Raw genomic sequence first — 22,456 nt, 5'->3', positions numbered from 1 at the left:
TGGCTCTGATCAACAAATATCCATCTATGTTATGTATTTATCCATTTATATAAGAGTTGGAGAATAGTTCCATATAATGTAGACGAAAAAGAATTGGATTATTTTGCCTGAAGAGTAAAGATTTTCCTTGAAAATCCTGCCAGAATGACCTGCTAGATGTTTTCCATCTTCTCTGAGAGCAGAAAAAAAGGAAACTGGCTTAAGCTACACAATATTTCAGCTCTGAAAAGAATTTCCTAGCAAAGAGAATAATAAAATTAGTTTATAAGAGAACTTTTTTTCCCAAAGTAGATAGAATCCTAAAGTAAGATTAAGGATTTTATTGCCCCACATTTTAAAATCCAGTGTTTCTTTTCCTTTGGAAATATAAAGATAATTTGTAGATAAAAATCAGCATTTTTAGCTGCAAGAAAAATTAATAAAGGTATATAGAATAGACCGCACATGTTCATTTTTTTCTTGTGGGAGAATGGATTTTTGCATGGGAAAATAACCATGCTTGTCTAGAATAATTAAAGGTGGATGAAAGGTAGTGTGGAGAAAGGTCAACAGAATAGATTATTTTATATACCAAGCTTTTGCCCTGATAGTCCTGTAACAGAAAACACTATGACGTAGAAATCATTGAATTGTAAAGCAGAAAGGAGAGGGAACATATACAGTGTAGTGAGTTGTTTGAGTAAATAAATCCACAACCTATTTCTTATCCTATGTGAGCATTGGACTTAGAAGACAGGAAAACTGGGATCTTAACCAGCTGTGTGACATCAGGCAATTTATATTCCCTCTCTGATCCTCAGTTCTCTCACCTGTAAAATTATAATGATTGCACTAACTCTGAAGTTCCTTCCAGCCCTAATATTTTTTGTAGGAATTCCTTATATGCCTTATCTTTAAGGCATCAGAGTTCTCAGATTTTAGTGTACATCAAAATCACTTGGGAACTTGTTAAAAGTGCAGATTCCATCTCCAGAGACTCTGGGCCCCTCTCCCAGAATCAGATATTCTGATTCAGTAGGTAGAGTCCAAAGAATCTTTATCACACACTCTCCATGGTGAGGTTGCAGGAAGGCCAAGGAATACATTCAAGAAACATTCCAATAAAACCTAACTTGCTGGAAAATAGGGGACATGTCTTATTAGACTTTGTGTATTCAGTAACTAGCAGAGTGCCTGGCAAAGAGTAGGTGCCCAATGAATGTTGATTTAATTAACTATTTTCCATTAGAAGATTCATATTTGTGATATTAATTGGTCTTCATAATTATCTGATTCTCTAAGGGAAAGAAGGGATATTTCTAACAGAAGGAAGATAGGCTATTTTCAGGTTCCTCAGTAGCTACAAATTGATGTAGAAGTGCTTTGTAAAGTTAGCAAATTAAGAACAATCATGCCTTCTCTTCAACATAGCTCCCCTCCAACCCTCAATGTAAAAGAAAAAAAAAATTGACTTCTGCACTTGTATGCCTTTTACTAAGTGGCATAATAACAGGATGCTCTTTTTATTCTGAAAAAGGACTAACTCTTTACGTTAAAGTGCTAGAAAATCAAGCTGTCATTGCAACCCACAGCAGCTGTCTCTTGTACCACCTCTGCCAAATGTCACCCTTCCTCTCTGGGGTTTGATTCTGCTACTGGATCTGGGGGAGTATGCCTTGCTACACAGCTTGTAACATCAGTCTCTGTGCCTTTGAGGCACAGATTCCTTCTCATTTCACCTCATGTATATTAATAGAGAGATTAGTTTCACTTTCTTCTTGAATAGCTAATCACTTGGCAGCCAACATCCTACTGTGGCATTGCAGGTCAAATCAGCTGAGAAGGACAGTGACTAGAGGCTGGAAAATATAATGCTTAGTGGAAACTGCACCCAGGACAGGACCTCAGACTTGTTACCCAGACATAAAAGATTTATTTTCAATTACAAATCCGAGCTTAATGTGAAGGCACCCTGGGGGAGACTCAGATCACTGGTTCTTCTCAATTGACCTTCTACTTGTTTCAATATTTCCTTCTCTATTGAACAGCATTCCATGATCCTCTGAGCTGAAGATCCATATTAGCTACTGCAGGAATTGCTGGGCTAGGAAAACTTTTGAAAAATTCATCTAACCGAAGGCCAAGTGACGTGAATAATTTCCTCCTTGGTGAGCCTTCACTGGTTAACACAGCCATAGATTTGGGGCTTCAAGAAATACTTCCAGTAGATTGCAGAGACCAATACCGCCATGTTACTAAGGCTTAAGTAGAACCCAAAGGCAAAAAAGTATTCCAATTTTAATATTAGGTGGATTTATTGTTAACATCTGATTAAGACCCATCATATATCCTTTTGGCATTAGTGAATAAGATTACGCGAGGCTAGCTGCTGGTGCTGCTACATTGGTCGCTGGAATTAGTGGTTTGCCTCAGGATATTTTGGGTCCCTGTTCTAGTGCCTTTATGTACACTTCGCAGCTGCTCCAAAATGTATGCCGTATGGCCCTAATGTAGGGTTCACAAGCTTTTAAGAACTACTAATTAAAACTTCCCAAGAAAAGTTGGGTTTTTGAAAAAATATCTTTGCAATTTAAAATTTGGGGGAGTGAGAAATTTGGATTATTATTCAAATTTTATCAGAGATCTGATTTTTGGGAAGTAGCTTAGTGTAATTTTCTTTATATTGTAGCTATCACTACTTCTAACCTGAGACTTTTCTCTTTCTACATATATTTCTAGACCATTGGTTGTAGAATACTTACACCACTCTTTGTTTTTACCTTTGAATCTATTATGCCTATAATTATGGATACTTGTATTAGATGAAAATAAATATATTACCTTCATTAGGTTTATTTTGTGTATATTTAGTTTTTCCTTAGTGATTATGTCTACATAATGTCAGGAATGGTGCCAGATATCCTGGTAATTGTAAATACAGGATAGTCCAACTATATGTGTATTTAGGCTATGCATAAAAAGAAATCATTATTTAATTCTCTCTTCTTATATATATTTTTAACTACTTTTTCTGGAATCAAAGGTACTTAGAAATAGCCACCTTTAAATCTGCAAGCATTTACTGTATGCCTACTATATGTGTACCACTGTGCCCCATTTAGGGACAGGGTCAAACAAATAATTACAATTCAGTGTTGGTACATACTTACAAAACAATGTCCAGAGAAAACTGGGCATTTAGAGGAAGGTGGAATAACTATGTTTGAAGTTCTCTCAACAACAACGTCTGAGCTGAGCCTTGGAGACTGAGTAGGAGTTGACCATTTAAACAAGCCAAAGAGCCGTGGTACTCTGCCAAGAAGAATCAGAGGATGAGAGTGATGAAGTGATGGAATCAGAGCCAGGCTCCTTCTCATTGAGATGACTAAAGTATTTTGATAACTTTTGAGATTTAAAGAGATTATTATAGTACTTGGGCCATTTTCTTGAATAGAAAATTTTTGTTCAAAACTTACAAAGGAGGCTCTACATGTATTGAGTATGGTGTATATTAATATTCTCCCATTCCCAGGATATTTCACAATCACGTGAAAGACCAAGTTCATTTAGCTACATGCTCTATCAGGCAAGAGAGCACAGGGATAGAAGTCCTACTAGGAAGTTCATTCGTTTGTTATTTATTGATTATTTCATGGAATATTTAGTCAGTGGCAATTAAGTGTCTGGAACACAAAGATGTCCTCAGTTTACTCAGGGAGATAGACCAATACACCAGTGACAATACAATGTGGCAAGAGCTCAGATGGAGGTAACCCAGAGATTGGATGCTAAATCATCCTGTCTACCTCTTTCCTATCTCTTACAGTTTTCAGAGTGCATTTGAAGTGTTCAAGGAAGGAGTTGTTCCCCTGCCCTCCTCATTGCCTTTATTTTGTTCTGTTGGTATCATCTAGGTAATTCGTATTACCATGCTATTTCCACAATCCACAAACTTTAAGTCATTAGAAATATTTTTAGCTAGGGTGAGTTATAGATTTGTTATTGCTGTCTGTTTTTGTTTGATGTGTGTACATGTGTTTGTGTGTGTGGTGGTACTTTTTTATGTAGTGTTTGTGAGATTGTTTAGTGTTGTTTCATATTAGTAGCTTTACTTCACTATATGCTACTTTTTCACAAGTGAGATATCCCTCTACTCCAAAATTCAGAAATTATCTTCAGTTTCTGTTTCTTGAAATTACTAATTTTTTTGTAATTACTTTTTGTAATCTTAATTAACATACTTTTACTAAATTAATTTGTAAATTTAATTAATTTTGTAATTACTAAAAATTTTTTAATTGCTTTATATATGAAGAGTATTCAAAAATTTTAACCGAAGGGAAGTCAAAGACCCCAGCTACTAGTTAGAGATATTTTGCAAAAATTCTATTTTTATTGTGCCAAAGAGAAGTAAGAATATGCTCAAAGATGATGGGAACATGTCAAAATGACATAGGAGCCAACTTGAAGAGACTCCTACTAGCGAAATATGGGACAATTTAAGCATCAATATAAATAATGATAGTAGAAGATTATAACCCCTAAAATAAAATAACCCGTGAGTCCATAATGATGTGAATGAATGAATACAAATTGGGGTGAAAGGAAAGCTTTTTCTTATAGCCAATTTGAGCAATAATAAAATAGATGATGAATTTAATATTTGTTTCAGATAATAATCATGAACATATACTAAAATTAGTGGTTGAAAGGGTGATGAAAAACAGGGTATTTACACAGTCTCGACATAATTGGTGTACTTCGTTCTTATTAACCGCAGAGAAAAAAATAATAACTTAATAGTGGAGAAACCTGGCAAATTACCATCTTAATCAAATGGTCATGGGACAAACCAACATCAAGTGCCTCCTGTTATGAGGCATTGAGATGAACACATTACTTCTATGGTCTTTCTCCCCAAAATTCATAACCTGAGGAAATATAATCGTGAGCAACATCAGATAAACCCTAACTGAGGGACATTCTACACAATAACTGACCTGTGTTCCTCAAAAACTATCAAGGTCAAGAAAAACAAAGACCAACAAACTGTTTGAAATTAAGGAGGTTAAATAGAAAACTAAATTCAACGAGTGATTCCAGATTTGACAGAAAAGAGAGCGACAGAGAGGGAGGGAAAGATGGAAGGAAAGAGGGAAAGAAGATGTTAGTGTGTGCGAAATCTGGGTAAACGGTACGTGGTAATTTTTTATACTGGTTTGGAAATATTTCTGTAATACTAAAAGTATTAAAAAATCAAAAGTTTTAAAATCACTAAATCAGTCAGATTAGCTTTTAATAAAGAAAAATATAGTAAAAATAGTAATTAATGAATACCGGATTTTACTAGTCATACCTTGAGGTGATGTTTATCTTCTCAAATAATCCTGTGATGGTAGAAAAATAAGTAAAATAATCTGGTTTGGTCAATATTCATATGAAATTAGTTAAATTGTCTTGTCAGCTTTATTCTTTACCCAGACCTTATGTCCTATCCCTCTCCTATTATTATTTGTGTCTTTCTCAGTGGTCAGCTAGTACAGGATTGAATAACAAAACATCCCTCCGTCCCACTTTTGTGCAATTGACTACTGCTCTTTGTCTTATAATGGTCAAAATTACTTATATATCATTTGTGGGGTTTTTTTGCTATTTTCTCCTACAGTCTAAAAATATATGTTCTACTGATACGTGTTAGCAATTTTGCTAACTATTCTAAAAAATGAGCAATCATTGCTGCATCAAAGAAAGACGCATACACCTCTTTCATTTGGAAAAGTTCGGTTGTTGATCTCCATGTGGTAACAGAATTGTAATATATTAATGCCTGCCTTCATTCAGCAAACACGTATAGAATGGCCATTTGGGGTACATACAGTGGAGCAGGCAATCCAGAGAAAATAAAGAAGATGAACAAATTCTAAACATAAATTATAAATTACAAAGTACACACACACATATACATCGCAATGGAAGTACATGAGAGACCAAAATATGCATTAGAAAGGTAGAAATTTACAAAATTTTTATAGCCCTTATTGTTCCTGAAGCTATATAGTACAGTTCCGAACTAAATAGTTCCCGAAAACTTTTCTTATATGGTAGCCATTGCCGCTCTCGCAATGTCATGCTTTGAAGTAAACCATGCATTGCATTTAAATCTCTAGACACAGTCCTGTGTAATCAAAACAATTAGAAATGAACAATGTGATTTATTTTCTCTAAATAGTCCTTTGAGAAGGGAGATTTCTCCTTTTTTGCTTCTTTGTGAGAGCAGTTATTCAGAAAGCACAGGAATTTTGTCAGTTTTGATACCAGGTTTGTTGTCCAGATTCAAATACACAAGACGTATGCAATAGCCTAACTCACAGAATGTTGGATAAGCTTTTCTTAACATGCAGACCAAGAAGTGTGAACATTAACAACCTCAGGTTGGGGTGGAGAATAGAGGCGATGGCGTGGGAGCTGGGGCTGGGGGTTAATTTTCCCCAGTACCTTGGGCCATTCTTGAAATGGGAATAGTGTACGTAATTTATAATTGCTAAGCAAATCATGGCCTTTTTCTCTCCATCACTATCTGTATTCAAAAGAAATTGGTTAAAATAAATATTCTAGTTTTATTTGGGGTAAAGAGTCACAAAATGTTAAAACTGAATTATAAAATAGATCAATCTCACCTGTTTACCTTGGAGATGGTGAAAATATTGGGAATTTGGAGACTGAAGCACAGAGAAACATCCACAGATGTTTTCTTTCCAGGAGTCTGTTAGCAGTCATCTTCTTCTTTCCCATTGTATGCCTCCACATCCAGCTGTCAGGAATCAGAAGCCTTGGCCAATAACTCAGTTTGCTCTTCCCAAAGATGAGCCATTAAAAACCAAATTATCTCACAGTAAACAAATAAATAAATGCACCAAAATATAAAAGTTTGGAAATACCACCAAGTTATAATACATTATATCAGCCCCATTTCAGAGCAAATTTTTTCCAAAGGATACACACAAAAAGGACATTATTTTGACTTTATCCTTTGTTGCTTTCTAAGAAGAATTTAGACAGTAGCTCTCAAGAGAACACAACAGCAAGAAAGCTAGCTAGAGGTGATGGGTAATTAAATGATATTATGTGTGTTCTTTTTCCCTACACAAACCCCAAATAGTCTAATTTGGGGAATTTTAAACCATCCTATTTTAAACAATCCCGACTCAAAGAGAAATAAAGGGAAACTCTCCAATTACATCTTAGCATGAGAATTTTATTTTAATATAGCAGTGTCCCCCCATTAGAAAAGAGTATTTTTCAAAAGTGAGGCTGGTGACAGAATAGAAGGTAGACTTGTTTCCTGGAAGTTTGTAGGTGAAGTGACTAGTTAGAAGGATTTCATGTGTCTAAGAAGAAAAGGGGAAGACCTAGAATGAGTCCGTGACATAAGTGGCACACAGAAGACAGAGACAGAATACAGAGGAAGAGCTGATTGGACTTGGCAACTGAAAAGACAGGGAGAGTTAGCACATGGCAGTTCCAGTTGGATTTTTAGCTGGGAGGATCTGAGGTATTAACCCGACAATTATAAATCCTTTTATGTTTAAGATGCAAAATCCTTAATGAGCTATTTTTCTGATCCATATTCCCAAGTCCCTAGAAGAATGCCTCACTATCATTCAAAATCTCATGTCTGCAAGGCTGGGTCTTTAATGCTCAGTATGGTCTCTATTTTGAAATACTTATCAATTTGTCTCAAAGAGCCAACCACAATCTTCTGTATCCAAGCAACAGCATTGATAAACATGGGAGATTTCTTTCCTACTTCTTTATAGCATGAACTACATACTATGTACTCTAAAAAAATATATTGTATTTAACGCCTCCAGAAATTCAACACTATAAACATAGACATTCAAATATTCCCCCACCCCCAAAAAAGAAAGTACATCTACAGTATAGAATCACTGACATCTTCAATTTCTGACATTCTAAGGTGTCATCTCAAATGCAAACAGTCTGCACTTTTCCTAGTCCTGGGTTCCTCCTTGAATACCTTTAGATCTTTTTTTCTACTGAGAAGCACCTTGCTTCCCTTTTGTTTTACATTTAGAAGCTGTTGCTTCTATGGTTGTGTTGTAAGAGACCTGAATATAGATTGTGTCAACCAATAAGCTGCAGGGCTGCTGCCAGACAACGTAAATTAGCTCCTCCCGTACTCCTTAGGGTCCGCCTATTAGAGAGCTATCTGAGCTCAGTGTACGTCAGTAGCCCAAGCCAATACCTTGGTCGCAGTAATTATCTGTTTTTATTTATTTTCCCTTTGCCCAATTTATTTTAGGCCTGATCTGAATTTTCCATTCCAAGGGTCTTTGGACCCATGTTTAGTTGTCTAGTTTCTCTCTAACACTGGGAATCCTAGTTGCTAGATTAGGTATTGAGGCCAAACCTGCTCAGTAAATTTAATCAGATCAATGGAACTAGTACTTCCACGCAAGAACAACAACAACTAGAGGTTTTCTTGAATATAACAAATTTTGGGGTGAGAAGAAAGGTATTAAATTCTATTTGAACACAAAGTTGAATGGCAATCTGTAGTGGATACATGAACCAATGACATAATCCTTGATATAACTGTAATTATGAATTTTGAAAGTTTGCCTTAAATTTAAAAGTAGTAATTTTTCAAGGGTTTATATTCATAAGTCAAGTAAATTAAATAGTTGGATACATTTTTCTGGAAAATTCTGCTGCTTCCCCCCTCCAAAAAAGGGAGAAGAGCTTGCTTTTATAATCATTACTGTTCTATCTAACAAAAATAATGTGTCAATGTGTTAGTATCAGTTAGTCACGCATTCTAGGAGTTTACAACTAAAGGCCAGAAAAGGTCAGATAAAATTAGTGGCTATCTGTAAAGAATGATTTAAGTGACATTAAGAGAAAATCCTTCTCCAAAGTAAACATAAAGGTAAGCAACACTTTCAGATCTTTGCAAAATTGAGTTCTCTCATGGTTGGACTATAGTTGAACTGTTTAATGTAAAGTTCCAGCTAGAGTGAGATGAAATAATTCTGCTGTTAAGGACACAGCAGCTAAGTCAATTTAATAAAAAACTTTGAATGAATACTTCACTGGATAGCAAGGTATAAAGAATGCTGCCAGTGCACATCACTTGGGTAATTAGCAAACTGTGTCTCTTTTGAGGCAACAATTTATTTATCTTTCCTCATTTTGTACCCTTAGCTGAGCCACAAAGTTTTGCTTGAATATAGCATCAGAAATCAAAGAATTCACGCAAACATATCCCTTTATCAGGTCTAAAGAGATATGATTTGATTGGTTGGCTGGCCTTAATAAAGGCAACAGCTATCTATTATTTCTTCCTAATATAAAACTCATAGTGGCTCTCTGAATTCACTCTAATGGATCGGTTGTTCTTAGTTGGAAAGATAGGTAGATGGATAGGTAGGTAGGTAGGTAGATAGATAGATAGATACATAGATAGATACATTGATAGATACGTTGATAGATACATAGATAGATACATAGATAGACAGATGATAGATAGGTAGATAGATGAACTTCAGCATTCACCTGAAACAGAAATCAAGAATGAGGGAAATTCAATACTGAAGCATAAAAGTGGAGCTTGACAGAGTAGCTTGGACATTCCAAGCCGAGGACACCTTTTACCACAATTTGGAACTGAATTGATTTTGTTTAAAATTTTTTCTTGAAGATGCTGCAAGATTTTTTTAAACTATATATAAAGTAGAAGTTGCTCTTCAGATAATTGACATGTTTTTTCAGTATTGTTATATAAACACAAAACTATTTGACCAAGCTAGAATGGTTAAAATGGTGCTACTAAAACTGAAGTCATAGAGGGGCTACTATGTAGTTAATGTAGAGATCATAATCTTTTTATTATGGTTCTCTACATGCTACATATTGAATGATGGTTATTTTATTAGTAAGTCAATTTTGTACAAATACAGAGAGGATTTGAATGTAACTGGAGTTATTCAATATTATTTCAAGAGGAATTAAATACAAATCCTGGGTTTTGTGCTGAGTGGCATAAGCTATATTCAAAAATCAAATTTCTATGTGAATATATTTGCAATATAGAATTATAGGTAATAAACTACCTAGAGTGTGTTCTCATTGTTTCAAGCATTCTCTCTCTCTTGTGCTCACTCACTCTCTCGTTCTCTAACAAACAGACACGTGCACATGCGCGCACCCATACACACACACACACAGTCACACCTCCTTTATCCTTCAAGAGTCCTTTCTGTCTAATGTGCAGTAATCCTTCCGTAATGTTGTTTTCAGGTTCATTGCCATTAGTCTATCCTTTAGATCAAAACATTTGTAACAGATTCCTTCAGGAATTTAAACTAATGGTTCTGTCTTATACCAAAATTCACTTAATAGCAAATAAAGTTAAAAGAGTTCCCAGCCATGTTTTCTTTTATATTTTAACATGCTGTCACTTATTTGAATATTGCATATTTGAAAGTGCTTCTATGTAAGAAGATACCATGAAAATTTCCTAAATTCGTTATGTAGATTCAATAAAAGGTAATGAATACAACCAGAAAGATATGTTTATTTGGAACTTCTTTTTTAAAAGTTAACCTCCATCTCAAGTATGATTTAATATTTCCAGGGTTATATATACACACACACAAACACACACAAACACACACACACACAATGGACTAGAGATTGTGTTTTTGTTTCTTAGAATTTTTGGTCTTGTGGGAAAAGAAGGATTAATCATCTGCATTTCTTCACATTTTTCAAAATTATTCAGGAAGATTTGTCTTCATCTATTGCTTCCTACAATGATCCTAAAGAATTTCTTGTCCATATATTCATTTTGGGTATAGACTGATTTACTCAACCGACAGGTACTGTTATCACAATCTGATTTTCAGAAATATAATTGACCTCTTGGCTTATTTATACAATAGAGGTATATTTCAAATTGAATAAGATAATTTTTATCACAAATATTGACCCCTAATGTGGATTTTCTATAATGGATTTGCAATCAGAAAATAAATCTAATTTTTTTTTTCTTTTGTGAGGAAGATTAGCCCTGAGTGAACATCTGTTGCCAATCCTCCTCTTTTTGCTGAGGAAGACTGGCCCTGGGCTAACATCCGTGCCCATCCTCCTCCACTTATATGGGACGCTGCCACAGCATGGCTTACCAAGTGGTGCGTCGGTGCACGCCCAGGACCTGAACCTGCGAACCCCGGGACACTGAAGCAGAACGCGTGCACTTAACTGCTATGCCACCGGGCCGGCCCCAATAAATCTAATTTTTAAAAATTGTTTCTGTAAACTCATTGGGGTTGGAAATTATGTCTCTAAATATAATTAATAAATTTATATGTAATATCACTAAATATTTTCTGCATAATATATGAATAGTCTATAAAATGGAATATTTTATGAAATGCTTTCTACTTTATCATTTATGTCAAGGGCAGAAATACATTGGCGAGTAGATGTTTGTTTTACAAGTTGTAATAAACATATTACAAAAGCTATTAAGTCAGCAAAATGAAGGAGTATCTTTAAAGTATTATTAAAGTAATATCTTTGACTCGTCTCTCTAGAACAACTTCCATATATAAGAAAGTCACTCAGCTCTTACTACCACAACATTTTTTCTATCCATCTCCTTTTTTCAACTGCCTTTGCTACTCTGTCAGTTCAGATCGTATAACCCCTCCCATACCTCCATTCTCTCTGTTATTCAACATACATTCCTCCTCATTGCTAGATGCACTAGAAAGCAGAACTTAAAGCATTCCAGAAATAGGAATCTGAACTTTTCCAAAATCTTCAATGATTCTACACTGTTTTCTAATTAAGCAAATCTCCTCATTTTAGCATTTAAGTATTCCAAAGTGTAACCTCAAGTTACCTCTAGCACAGTGATTCTTTCTTAACCATGGACCATCATAGATAAAAATGTACATATACACATATGCAAGGAGTTGCATATAGTTTTAAGCACAAGTCTTAGAAAAATACCCCTGTTCTATACCCTTACATCCTGCCACTCTGCTACACATGCCTTAAATTCCAACCACGTTAGACCAGTAGCAACTTGAGGATTTACAATGTTTTATGCAAAAGCACATTCTCATATGCCCCATGATACTATCCCAAATACCTCCACCAAGTAACTTGGCCTCTAGAATGTCTCCCCTGAGGTCTTTCAGAATGTTTTAATTTTCTTTATCTGCCCCCTGTTACCTGTTACCTGGATAACTTGGGAAACATTTGGGAAAGATAAATGTCATATTTCAGATTTCAGTCTCTACTATTCTTCCTAAGGTAAATTCTTTTATTCTGGTGGGAAATAATTTTTTACTAAAGAATTTGGACTGTACTCACCTTGATGAATACAGGCTTCAATTGTACTTACATGTAATGTCTATTTGATTCATGTCAACTCAAAAAGGTGTTCTGTGGTGTCTTTTTATTTCTATTTTCCAGGTTTCTTAAGCACAGGGGATCAAGCTGCAAAAGGAAACTATGGACTCCTTGATCTCATACAGGCTCTAAGATGGACTAGTGAGAACATTGGATTCTTTGGTGGTGACCCCTTAAGAATCACTGTTTTTGGATCTGGTGCTGGGGGTTCATGTGTCAATCTGCTGACTTTATCCCATTATTCTGAAGGTAACCGTTGGAGCAATTCAACCAAAGGTATTATGCAGGTTGCAAATTTTGACAATTTTGGTGTCTGCATGCCACCACCATCAGTAGTATGTGCTGCTCTGTATATATTTCTCTGTTCAAACTGAGTGTTAGGTTAACTCAATAACTGTTTACAACTTTGTTTCTTCAGCTTTTCTATGCATGTTTAAGTTTTTGTCAACCTCTTTTCTTTGTCTCCCACGGAGCTTGGTAAGGATGCCCTTTCAAACACACTTCAGAATAGTCAGCATTACAGTCACTTTTCTTTCCTCCAAAGGGTGATTTTTGGGAAAATCAAAGACGTTCACTGTTCTGTCGTCTCTATTTATTCAGTAATCAAAATCAAAGACCTGTTTTTTTTTTTTTAATGCTGGGATTGTATATAATCTATTTTCAAGACAATAGACATTTAAAACCCTTTACTAGTATGAAGATAAGGAAACAGTTGTCAGCTAGTTTGTCTGGAAATGTGATTTTCACTTGTTGTCTGAGTAGAGAATGGATGTTTGATTATTTTGCATGCGTGATCCAAAATTGTCAAAGCATCAAGGTCACTGGTAGAACTTTTGATTAAAAAGAAAAATATGTTTGAATTTGTGCTTTTTCTATTTTCAACTCCAAGTGATTTTTTTCCCCCTAAAGTTTGGCAAAGCAGCATGGAACACTGAGGCTGCTTAAATCCATGAAATATTTTCCTTGTCTCCATTTTCTGGCCTTGACATCCTTTTTCCAAAGTGTCTGCCCTAGGCTTATCATGTTGTTCTTTATGGACTCCCATTTTACTGTGAGTTTAGTCACCCATTCTCATTGCATTATTAACTTGACATGCCCACAAGAACAGAAGTGTTTTGTTGGAGGAGTCTGTAAAAGCAAATACTTTCCCTCCATTATACATACATAATAGACAGGAAGATAGAGAATACACATTAACATAGACCATCTTGTATTTTTTTAATTTTTATGTTCATTTTATATATATTGTGAAAGTATATACTGTCAAGTGTAATTCATGAAGCATCTTAATTTGTAAGACTGAGTTTTATGATATGAGCACCAGACATAGAATATTTGTTTTTGGCATCAAAGGTACATTAATGTGGAATTCAAAAGAACAGGCAGTCGTTAAATGGGTATATATATTTGGAGAATCATATATTGTTATAGACAATTTATAGACATAGTTCATGTAACATTTCATTTATATTAGTAGAGTTCTGACTCGAGATGACAAAATGACACACACAAGAACATTTACAATTGTATAGAGATTTTGGTCTGTAATGAAATGGCTAGTTTTGAAATAACAAACTTTGTTGTTTTTCTTTTTTAATTGAACAGATTAGATTTTTCTAGCCTGAGGACTATGCTAATGCCAATGTTTATCTAGGTTAACATTAGACAATCTGTTCAGACTTCTTAGGGTCATTTGATCTCAAATGTTATTTGCTCTTATTTTTTCTAAAACTTTTTCTAAATACAAAGCAAAAATGGGCACCAAAGTCAATTTCAGCCAGTATAAAACTAGCATTTGATAGAGATGAATCAGTTAGTTCATCAGCTTGCACTGCTATTCGTCAGTCGATGGTGTGGTAAACAGTGGCAAATGGCTTTGCAAATAGTTGAAAATATAACATTCCATCACATTCTTCAAGGAAGACTGTTCATGCCTGGCAAGAGAAATGGACTTGTGTTTGGTCTGGTTCTAAGCCTATCTCCACTAACAAAGCTGCCTGATTTGACCAGAAGATGCTCAGGAGATCTCTTGAAATCATTAGGCTAATTGTCTCCAGTGCAGATGTGACCTTTAAAGTCTGTAACTCCCTGGGGCTGCAGCAGTGCTCAGGCCTGTATCTACCGGGGGTCAACCACAGCTTGCATATACATGTCACACACTCTCACTAATAATAAAATATATGGTTTTCCCAGTACTATGTAGATGCAGACTATACTTAACATGATGTGTATTTTCCCCCAAATCTTTTTTGGTATATTACATTAATGTTATTGAGCCCCTGAAATGGGAAAGTTTATTATAGAAATCACTATGTTTATTTTAGTTGTAAAGTTTTTAATCAGTAAAATAGTTCTCTGAGCAAATGTTGACAAACACATAGCCTATATAATATTCTTAAATTATCTCTATTCATATCATTTGTTTTAGGATACTTTGCTCTAGCAAACTAGAAACATGTTCATAAAGCTGTCAGAAACAAAAACAAATTTAAATTAGTAATGTTTGACTTTTTGAATATTTTTAGAATTATCTAGGAAAATTTTGAATTTTGAATACATATACATGTTTGGAGAAAATTCTAAACTTTTGCTTCTAATTCAGACACTGCTTTAGCACCTTTGTGAAAAGAGTTCTTAGCTCATTAACACATATAAATAATTGAGCATGTGTTTAAATAACTGAACTACAAAGCTCTATTTGGAAATTGATAATAAAAGAAATTTTTAAAATAAACTAGATTAGTTAAATTTTTAAAACAAGACTTTTACTAGAAAATACCTTAATGAGTAGATAAAGTGTGTTTGTAAATTTGAATGGCATGCAGCTCTTATCAAACTGCATATGGGACCATGATTTATAATTCTTAAATGCAATTAAGTGAAAAGCAGTGGACCATGTACTTTTCATCCTTTATGATAAAATATAGCAGTGCACATTCAACAGTGGAAAAAGTTAAATCACCCCCCACTAAATCCTTCTGCTGATGGTTTCTTCTTTAACCTAGTGAAAACACCTCAAATTTATGTCTTCTTCTGAAAGATGAATATTCAGCATACTATGTCTGACATGAAGAGCTGGAAAGAGTATGTCTACAGTGATATTCTGTTTTGTGTGGCTTCAGGGCCATCCCCAGGGTATTAGCAAATCCTCAGCCCCAGTAGTTGTGTGAGCTCGTGACAATTATTTTTGAAATAAAATCTGGTTAAAACAAACATACAGAGCCATTTTAAAGAAAGACAGATGCAGCCAAATTAGAAGAAATATCCCTGAAAGACAATACAGAGTCATTTGAAGAGTTAAAGGAGAGAGAGTTCGCCCCATCTGGTTGGCTTTAATAATAAAATAACTGTTTATATGCTGATCAAAGGAAATATTTGGGGCTTTTTACCACTAGTATTTACATGTTCTCCTCCTCTCTTTGCTACTGCCTCTTTGAGATGCTGCACAATTTAGACCTCTTGATCACTAAAGTAGTTGCCACTCAAAGCAGAAGACCTAGGTCCGCTTCTCTGATTCATTATACCCTGGGGATGACTTTATGTACCTTCTCTTAAGCAAAATGTCTCTATTTCCCTGTTTCTTAAGTTCTATCTGGGTTTTTATATACAAGTCTAAAATATCAGATTTTATTGTTTTACCACAACACTATTCAAAGGTCATCTGAAACTCTTTGTTGTTTTTCCCATAGGACTTTTTCAACGAGCAATTGCTCAAAGTGGAACAGCTCTTTCCAGCTGGGCTGTTAGTTTCCAACCTGCAAAATATGCTAGAATGTTGGCCACAAAAGTTGGCTGCAATGTTTCCGATACAGTAGAGTTAGTGGAATGCCTACAGAAGAAGCCTTACAAAGAACTTGTTGACCAAGATATTCAACCAGCACGATATCACATAGCCTTTGGACCTGTGATTGATGGTGATGTAATACCAGATGACCCTCAGATATTGATGGAACAAGGAGAGTTTCTCAACTATGATATAATGTTAGGAGTTAACCAAGGGGAAGGGTTAAAATTTGTTGAAAATATAGTAGATAGTGATGATGGTATATCGGCTAGTGATTTTGACTTTGCTGTTTCCAATTTTGTTGATAATTTATATGGCTATCCTGAAGGCAAAGATGTTTTGAGAGAAACTATTAAATTCATGTATACTGACTGGGCTGACCGTCATAACCCTGAAACCAGAAGGAAGACATTATTGGCTTTGTTTACGGACCATCAGTGGGTGGCACCAGCTGTAGCTACAGCAGATCTTCACTCAAACTTTGGTTCACCTACATATTTCTATGCCTTTTACCATCATTGCCAAACAGATCAGGTTCCAGCTTGGGCTGATGCAGCTCATGGAGATGAGGTTCCCTACGTACTAGGAATCCCCATGATTGGACCTACAGAGTTATTTCCTTGCAATTTCTCCAAAAATGACGTGATGCTGAGTGCAGTCGTAATGACATACTGGACAAATTTTGCTAAAACTGGGTACGTGCCTAAAGAATAAAGTTTTCTAAAGAATAAAGTTTTCTATAATTTAATAAAAATATCATTTTATGCATTTAAAAATAATACATATTTTGTGCCCAAATGATTTAATAGATTATTAACAGCAATATAGTAAGTTCCTTTATTCAAAATTCTATATTGTAGTATTTCAAAAATCATTGCTTTATTACTCCTTACTTTTTAGGAGTTTTTTAAGAAATGTTTATACTTCTATTGCATTACTCGATAATTGAAGTTATTTTGTTTTTTTTAATTACATAGGGCTTATTATTATTGTTTTTCAATAGTGACAAATATTATTTTATAGTGCTTTCCAGTTTATAGTACTGTATTCCTTTTGATTCTCCCAACTACTTTGTGAGGTGGGCAGGCACTATTAATTCCATTTTACAGAGAAGAGAACTGAGGCTATGAGATCCTCGTACAGATATTCATATGTCTAGTATGTAGCAGCACTAGAGCTCAAATACTCATCTGCCGATTACATACCCCAAGTCCTTTCCACTATTCCATGCTGCCTCTGCTAGTTTGCCTATGAGACAATGCATATGCATATGAATTTTAAAATCTTTGGATATATAGCAGCCCATCTCTAAATGGACAGAGAGAACAAGAATGTGAGGGTTACTTGAATTATATTATCATCCATCTAACAATCTGCCTGCAATTGGACTTATATTTCTAATTAACCCAAGTTGTTATAACACAATCTAAAGCTTTGCTGAGTTGCCTCTTCAATTAGATGTTAAACTAGTACTATTTCAATTAAGAAAATGAATAAAACAATTTTGTTCTCATAATTTCTTTTTTCTTTCCTAGTGACCCAAATCAACCAGTCCCTCAAGACACGAAATTCATCCATACCAAACCCAACCGCTTTGAAGAAGTAGCATGGACCAGATATTCCCAGAAAGATCAACTTTATCTCCATATTGGATTAAAACCAAGAGTTAAAGAACATTACAGAGCCAATAAGGTGAACCTCTGGTTGGAGCTGGTACCTCATCTGCATAATCTTAATGACATTTCTCAGTATACCTCGACAACAACTAAAGTGCCATCAACTGACATCACTTTCAGGCCTACAAGAAAAAATTCTGTACCTGTCACATCAGCCTTTCCCACCGCCAAGCAGGATGATCCCAAACAACAACCAAGTCCATTTTCAGTGGATCAAAGGGACTACTCAACAGAGCTGAGTGTCACAATTGCAGTTGGAGCATCACTGCTATTTCTGAACATCTTGGCCTTTGCAGCCCTGTACTACAAAAAGGATAAGAGGAGACACGATGTTCACAGGAGATGCAGCCCTCAGCGTACTACTACCAACGATCTGACCCATGCACAAGAAGAGGAGATCATGTCCCTCCAAATGAAGCACACTGATTTGGATCATGAATGTGAGTCCATCCATCCACATGAGGTGGTTCTTCGGACCGCCTGCCCCCCAGATTACACACTAGCTATGAGGAGGTCACCTGATGATGTTCCCTTAATGACACCCAACACCATTACAATGATTCCTAACACTATACCAGGGATTCAACCCTTACACACATTCAATACATTTACTGGAGGACAGAACAATACTCTGCCCCATCCTCATCCCCACCCTCATTCACATTCAACAACCAGGGTATAGCCAGACAAGAGAAACAAACTCTATTTTTTTGATGGATTGCAGTAAAAGATTACTGAAGATTCCTTGGCTTTCAACCTACAAGACTCTTACTATTTAAATAAGGAGGAATATTATGTGCATATACATATCAAGAACTTTGGGGGTTTTGAAAAAAATGAATTGTACATATATACACAAATCAACTTTAAAAATGAATTTCAATTGCGTGAAGCGATTGTTCTGAATGATACTTTTTCATTCACATTCAAGAATTAATTTTTTGAAGATTTATGTTACATAATGGAATTAGGCATGTGGAACACCAAACAGGAGAGAACTATGTCTGAAATAGAAAAAATAAAAATGAAAAAGCAACCATGAATATGCACAAGGGACACACCAATGGAATGTCAGATGATAATTTTCACCAGTTTTTATTTGGAGCCGTTTTATTGTGTAGACCATATTTACATATTTGGATAAGTACACAAAGCACCAATGCTGTTAATGGCCTTAGTGGAGGCTCATGCTGAAATTTGCCAGTAAAACAAAGAAGTTTAAAGACTGGCAGGTACAACATTATCACATAAGTGCTGTCAGTACAAAGTTGTGGGGATAAAGGAAACTGGATATTTTTAGCACGATGTGCATGATAATTTATATGCTTGGTGGCTGTGCTGCTGATTAAGCCGTAATTAAAATTCTTCTCATCCCATTGGAGTTTTTAATAGAAGCTTCCTCCATCAATTGGCAGAACCTAAAGAAGATTTTAAGGGGCAAAAGTAATTACAGTTAAATAATTCACAGTAGTTTTGATAATAGAAGGAATTAGTTATTAAAGGTATTCGAAGAAACTATAGCTATAGCGGTGAATACTGGCTGATATGAATCCCAGAAAAAAATTTCCTGTGTTTTTAATGTTCTTTTTTATTCCCATCTAAATAATTTATAGAAATATAACCCTAATTGGACATGTGTTACAGGATCTATAATTTGCTGTGGTTTTTGTTACTCTGTATTTTGTTCCTTTTGGTAAGGTGAAGTGTGTCCAAAGAGTTACTTCCAACAGTCTTTTATGATATGAGGATGCCCCAAATTACCACTCTGATTACAGTTCTCAGTTAATTGATTTACTCACGTTGCATGACAAAATGTTTACTAATAATAATTCAATATAAAGTTCCGTCCCTCCTCACATCACTTATCTCTCTCACTGAGATTCATTCACTGGAATTTACTCACGCAATCTCAGTAGAGTATAATACAGATAGAGAAGCTAGAAGGAGAGTCAACACCTGGAGGATTTTAGTCTTACACACGTGTGATTTTAAATGAATATTCCAAGATACAGGAAACTCTTCATCCCCCTGTTGTTTACCAGTAACAGTATATCACAGACCTTTCCAAATGTTTGTATATGTAATCAGATGTACATTTATATTAAAAAAAATTGAGATGGACTTAAAGAGCACATCCTGATAAATACTTTCTCTCTTACCTGTACTATATTTCTATTAGACTAAAGTTATGTGATTTTTTTTTACATTTTTTCAGATGACTAGCAATTTTGATAGTTTGTAAGATAATGCAAAGAACTTTCTCTGACAAACTAACTGCAGTAACAGAAACCTTTCTTTTCAGTTACTCTTTTTCAAGAATGAAAGCTTATTATACAAAAAAAATTGTATACTACTTGACGGAAACAACTTTGTACATCTTGGCCATGTCACTGGTCATTGCGTGAAATAAAGATAATCTGGATAATGACTATTAGTCCAATGCTAAGAGACATGATCTTTGCTCATTAAAGAGCTAAAATGTTTATTGCTGTTTTGTCTTTTTTTAAAAAATCAAAAGGAACGTGACTGTCTCAGAGTCATTTTTCTAGACCAGTCGGGTTTTTGAAGACATATAGGTAACTTCTACAGAAAACACACCATGTATTTAAAGGCAAGTCTCATCTAATATGAAACTGTTGAAACTCTAACATTGCGAATTCATAATCCTAGGAACTCACGAAAAATATTAGCTTTGTATTTTTAAACACCTCTTAAGTGAAAGTGCTGTAGAAATAAAAAGTGACAATTGTTTTCAGATAGAAACACAGGTTCCAATTCTGATCAAGGAAAAGGTCTATGAGAATAAATGTGCAATATTTCATGGAATGAGAATAGCTGGGTTTATGATGTAAGGGTGAGTAAACTATCATAAAGTAATGGATAGAAAGTTATTCTTCTAGGAGAATTTAAAAGTGCTGAGCAAGACATTAAGCTGACACTAAAAGATAAAAATCTTCTACTTCAAGAAATTTCTTTGTTTATAATTTCCCTTCTCAATTATTAACTATCAGTAAAACGTAGATATTACTTCAAATAACTTCAAATAAAAATCTCTGTTAGAAGCAAAAAGTCTTCAAAATCCAGAGCGGTCTACACGCAGTTTTTGCCTGATGTGGTTATGCTTTTAGACTGTGAACTGCCAATGTAAACTAATAAAAAGCATTGTTTAGCATCTGAAATACTGTTTATTCAGAAAACTATCTTTATTGATTAAACACAAGAAAAAAACAGAAATAGAAGTGACAACAAAATAATATATGAATGAAATCTTTCATATGCATTACTTTACTTGGCAAAACCAAACATTCTATTATATTTTAATGATGACCATATTTATCTCTACCTACCTATCCATTACTGTAAATTTATCTATGAATCAATCTACCTATCTATACCATAGCTTACATCTATTTAATTTAGGGAAATGATTTAGGAAAACAAAGCATAGTCCTATTCTTTTTTCTAAAATAATGTAGCATCAACTTTCTGGAAGATAAAGCAGTTCTAGGTTTTATTACTGTCCTCAAGTCATGAAAAAGTCATTGTGAATGAGTGTTACTTGCTAGATTTATAATTACAGCAGCTAGTTTTCTGAATGTAAAGTGATGTCCTACAATAAACAGAACATTAAGAACTGTTTTTAAAGCTGAAACATAATTTTTTAATGCAAGAAATATTTTGAATATTGTTATTCAATTTTAACCAATATGTTTAAAATGTATTTATTTTAATGGTAACTTTCTTTAGAAAAAAAGTGTCTCAAACTTAAAGGAATATTTTTGGCATTACTTATTAATTCAGACTTTCCTGCCTCGAATTAAAGCAAATAGTCAAAGCTGCTTAGAATTTATACAAACATTAAGCCAAAATGGACTTTATCTCATGGTTTTGCTATTATATAAAATTATTGCCAAATATTTAACAGATTAATGTTGTTTCAGAGTATTGAATTAGAAATATAAAACTGACAAATTTCAGAGTTTTAAATTTCTATTGAGTATGTTGACCATGAACAAATCTATTTGACTACTATAGATGTGTCATAAGCTTTATCATTAACTTTATGGAAATTGGAAAGTCATTTGCTAATGCATTAAAAATATCCAATTTGATTTTGGAGAGATTATGCTAGCAGCTCAACTCAGAAAATCTGAGTAAAGTATAGATTATTTCATTCCTCGTTTCAAATTTAAGTTTGCCATAATGATGCTTTAATTCAGTACAATATGAAAACAGCAAGAAAATTTTTTACAAAACAATCAACCATTTGTACTACTACAGAGGAAAACAGGATGGCACTAACTTTCTTGCAGAAAAGAAATGCCAAAACTCAATTTTTATATCTATACCATTTTTTTCTCAGTTATTTCACCTGTTGGCATACTCATCTGACACACATATTAATATCATGAAAGGATAAAAAGAATGTGTTAAATGCGTTCCAGCTTTAAAGACACTACTACGTAGAAATTACTGGGATTCTTTTCTTTGGCGAGTTTCATTGAAATATTTTCACAGGGAAACATGATGAATGGTGTTCCTAGGAAGCTGTCAAATATCATGGCAGTCCTTT

At 34.6% G+C, this 22,456-nt stretch overlaps 1 protein-coding gene across 4 annotated transcripts in view; it reads left to right on the top strand.

Annotated features, from left to right (window-relative positions):
- NLGN1 (neuroligin 1) overlaps positions 1-20,867 on the top strand; it is an 854,876-nt gene extending 834,009 nt beyond the window's left edge. For all 4 annotated transcript variants that reach the window (XM_058556336.1, XM_058556335.1, XM_058556337.1 and 1 more), the window contains exons 4-6: positions 12,487-12,699; positions 16,113-16,902; positions 17,743-20,867. In XM_058556336.1, the coding sequence (XP_058412319.1) occupies positions 12,487-12,699; positions 16,113-16,902; positions 17,743-18,565 (1,826 nt within the window). In that variant the 3' untranslated portion in view covers positions 18,566-20,867. The remainder of the gene's footprint in view (positions 1-12,486; positions 12,700-16,112; positions 16,903-17,742) is intronic.
- The last annotated feature ends 1,589 nt before the right edge of the window (positions 20,868-22,456 follow it).

The sequence above is a fragment of the Diceros bicornis genome, chromosome 15 (assembly GCF_020826845.1).
Source record: "Diceros bicornis minor isolate mBicDic1 chromosome 15, mDicBic1.mat.cur, whole genome shotgun sequence".
NCBI classification, from domain to species: Eukaryota; Metazoa; Chordata; class Mammalia; order Perissodactyla; family Rhinocerotidae; genus Diceros; species Diceros bicornis.
This window is presented reverse-complemented; position numbering and strand designations above follow the sequence as displayed.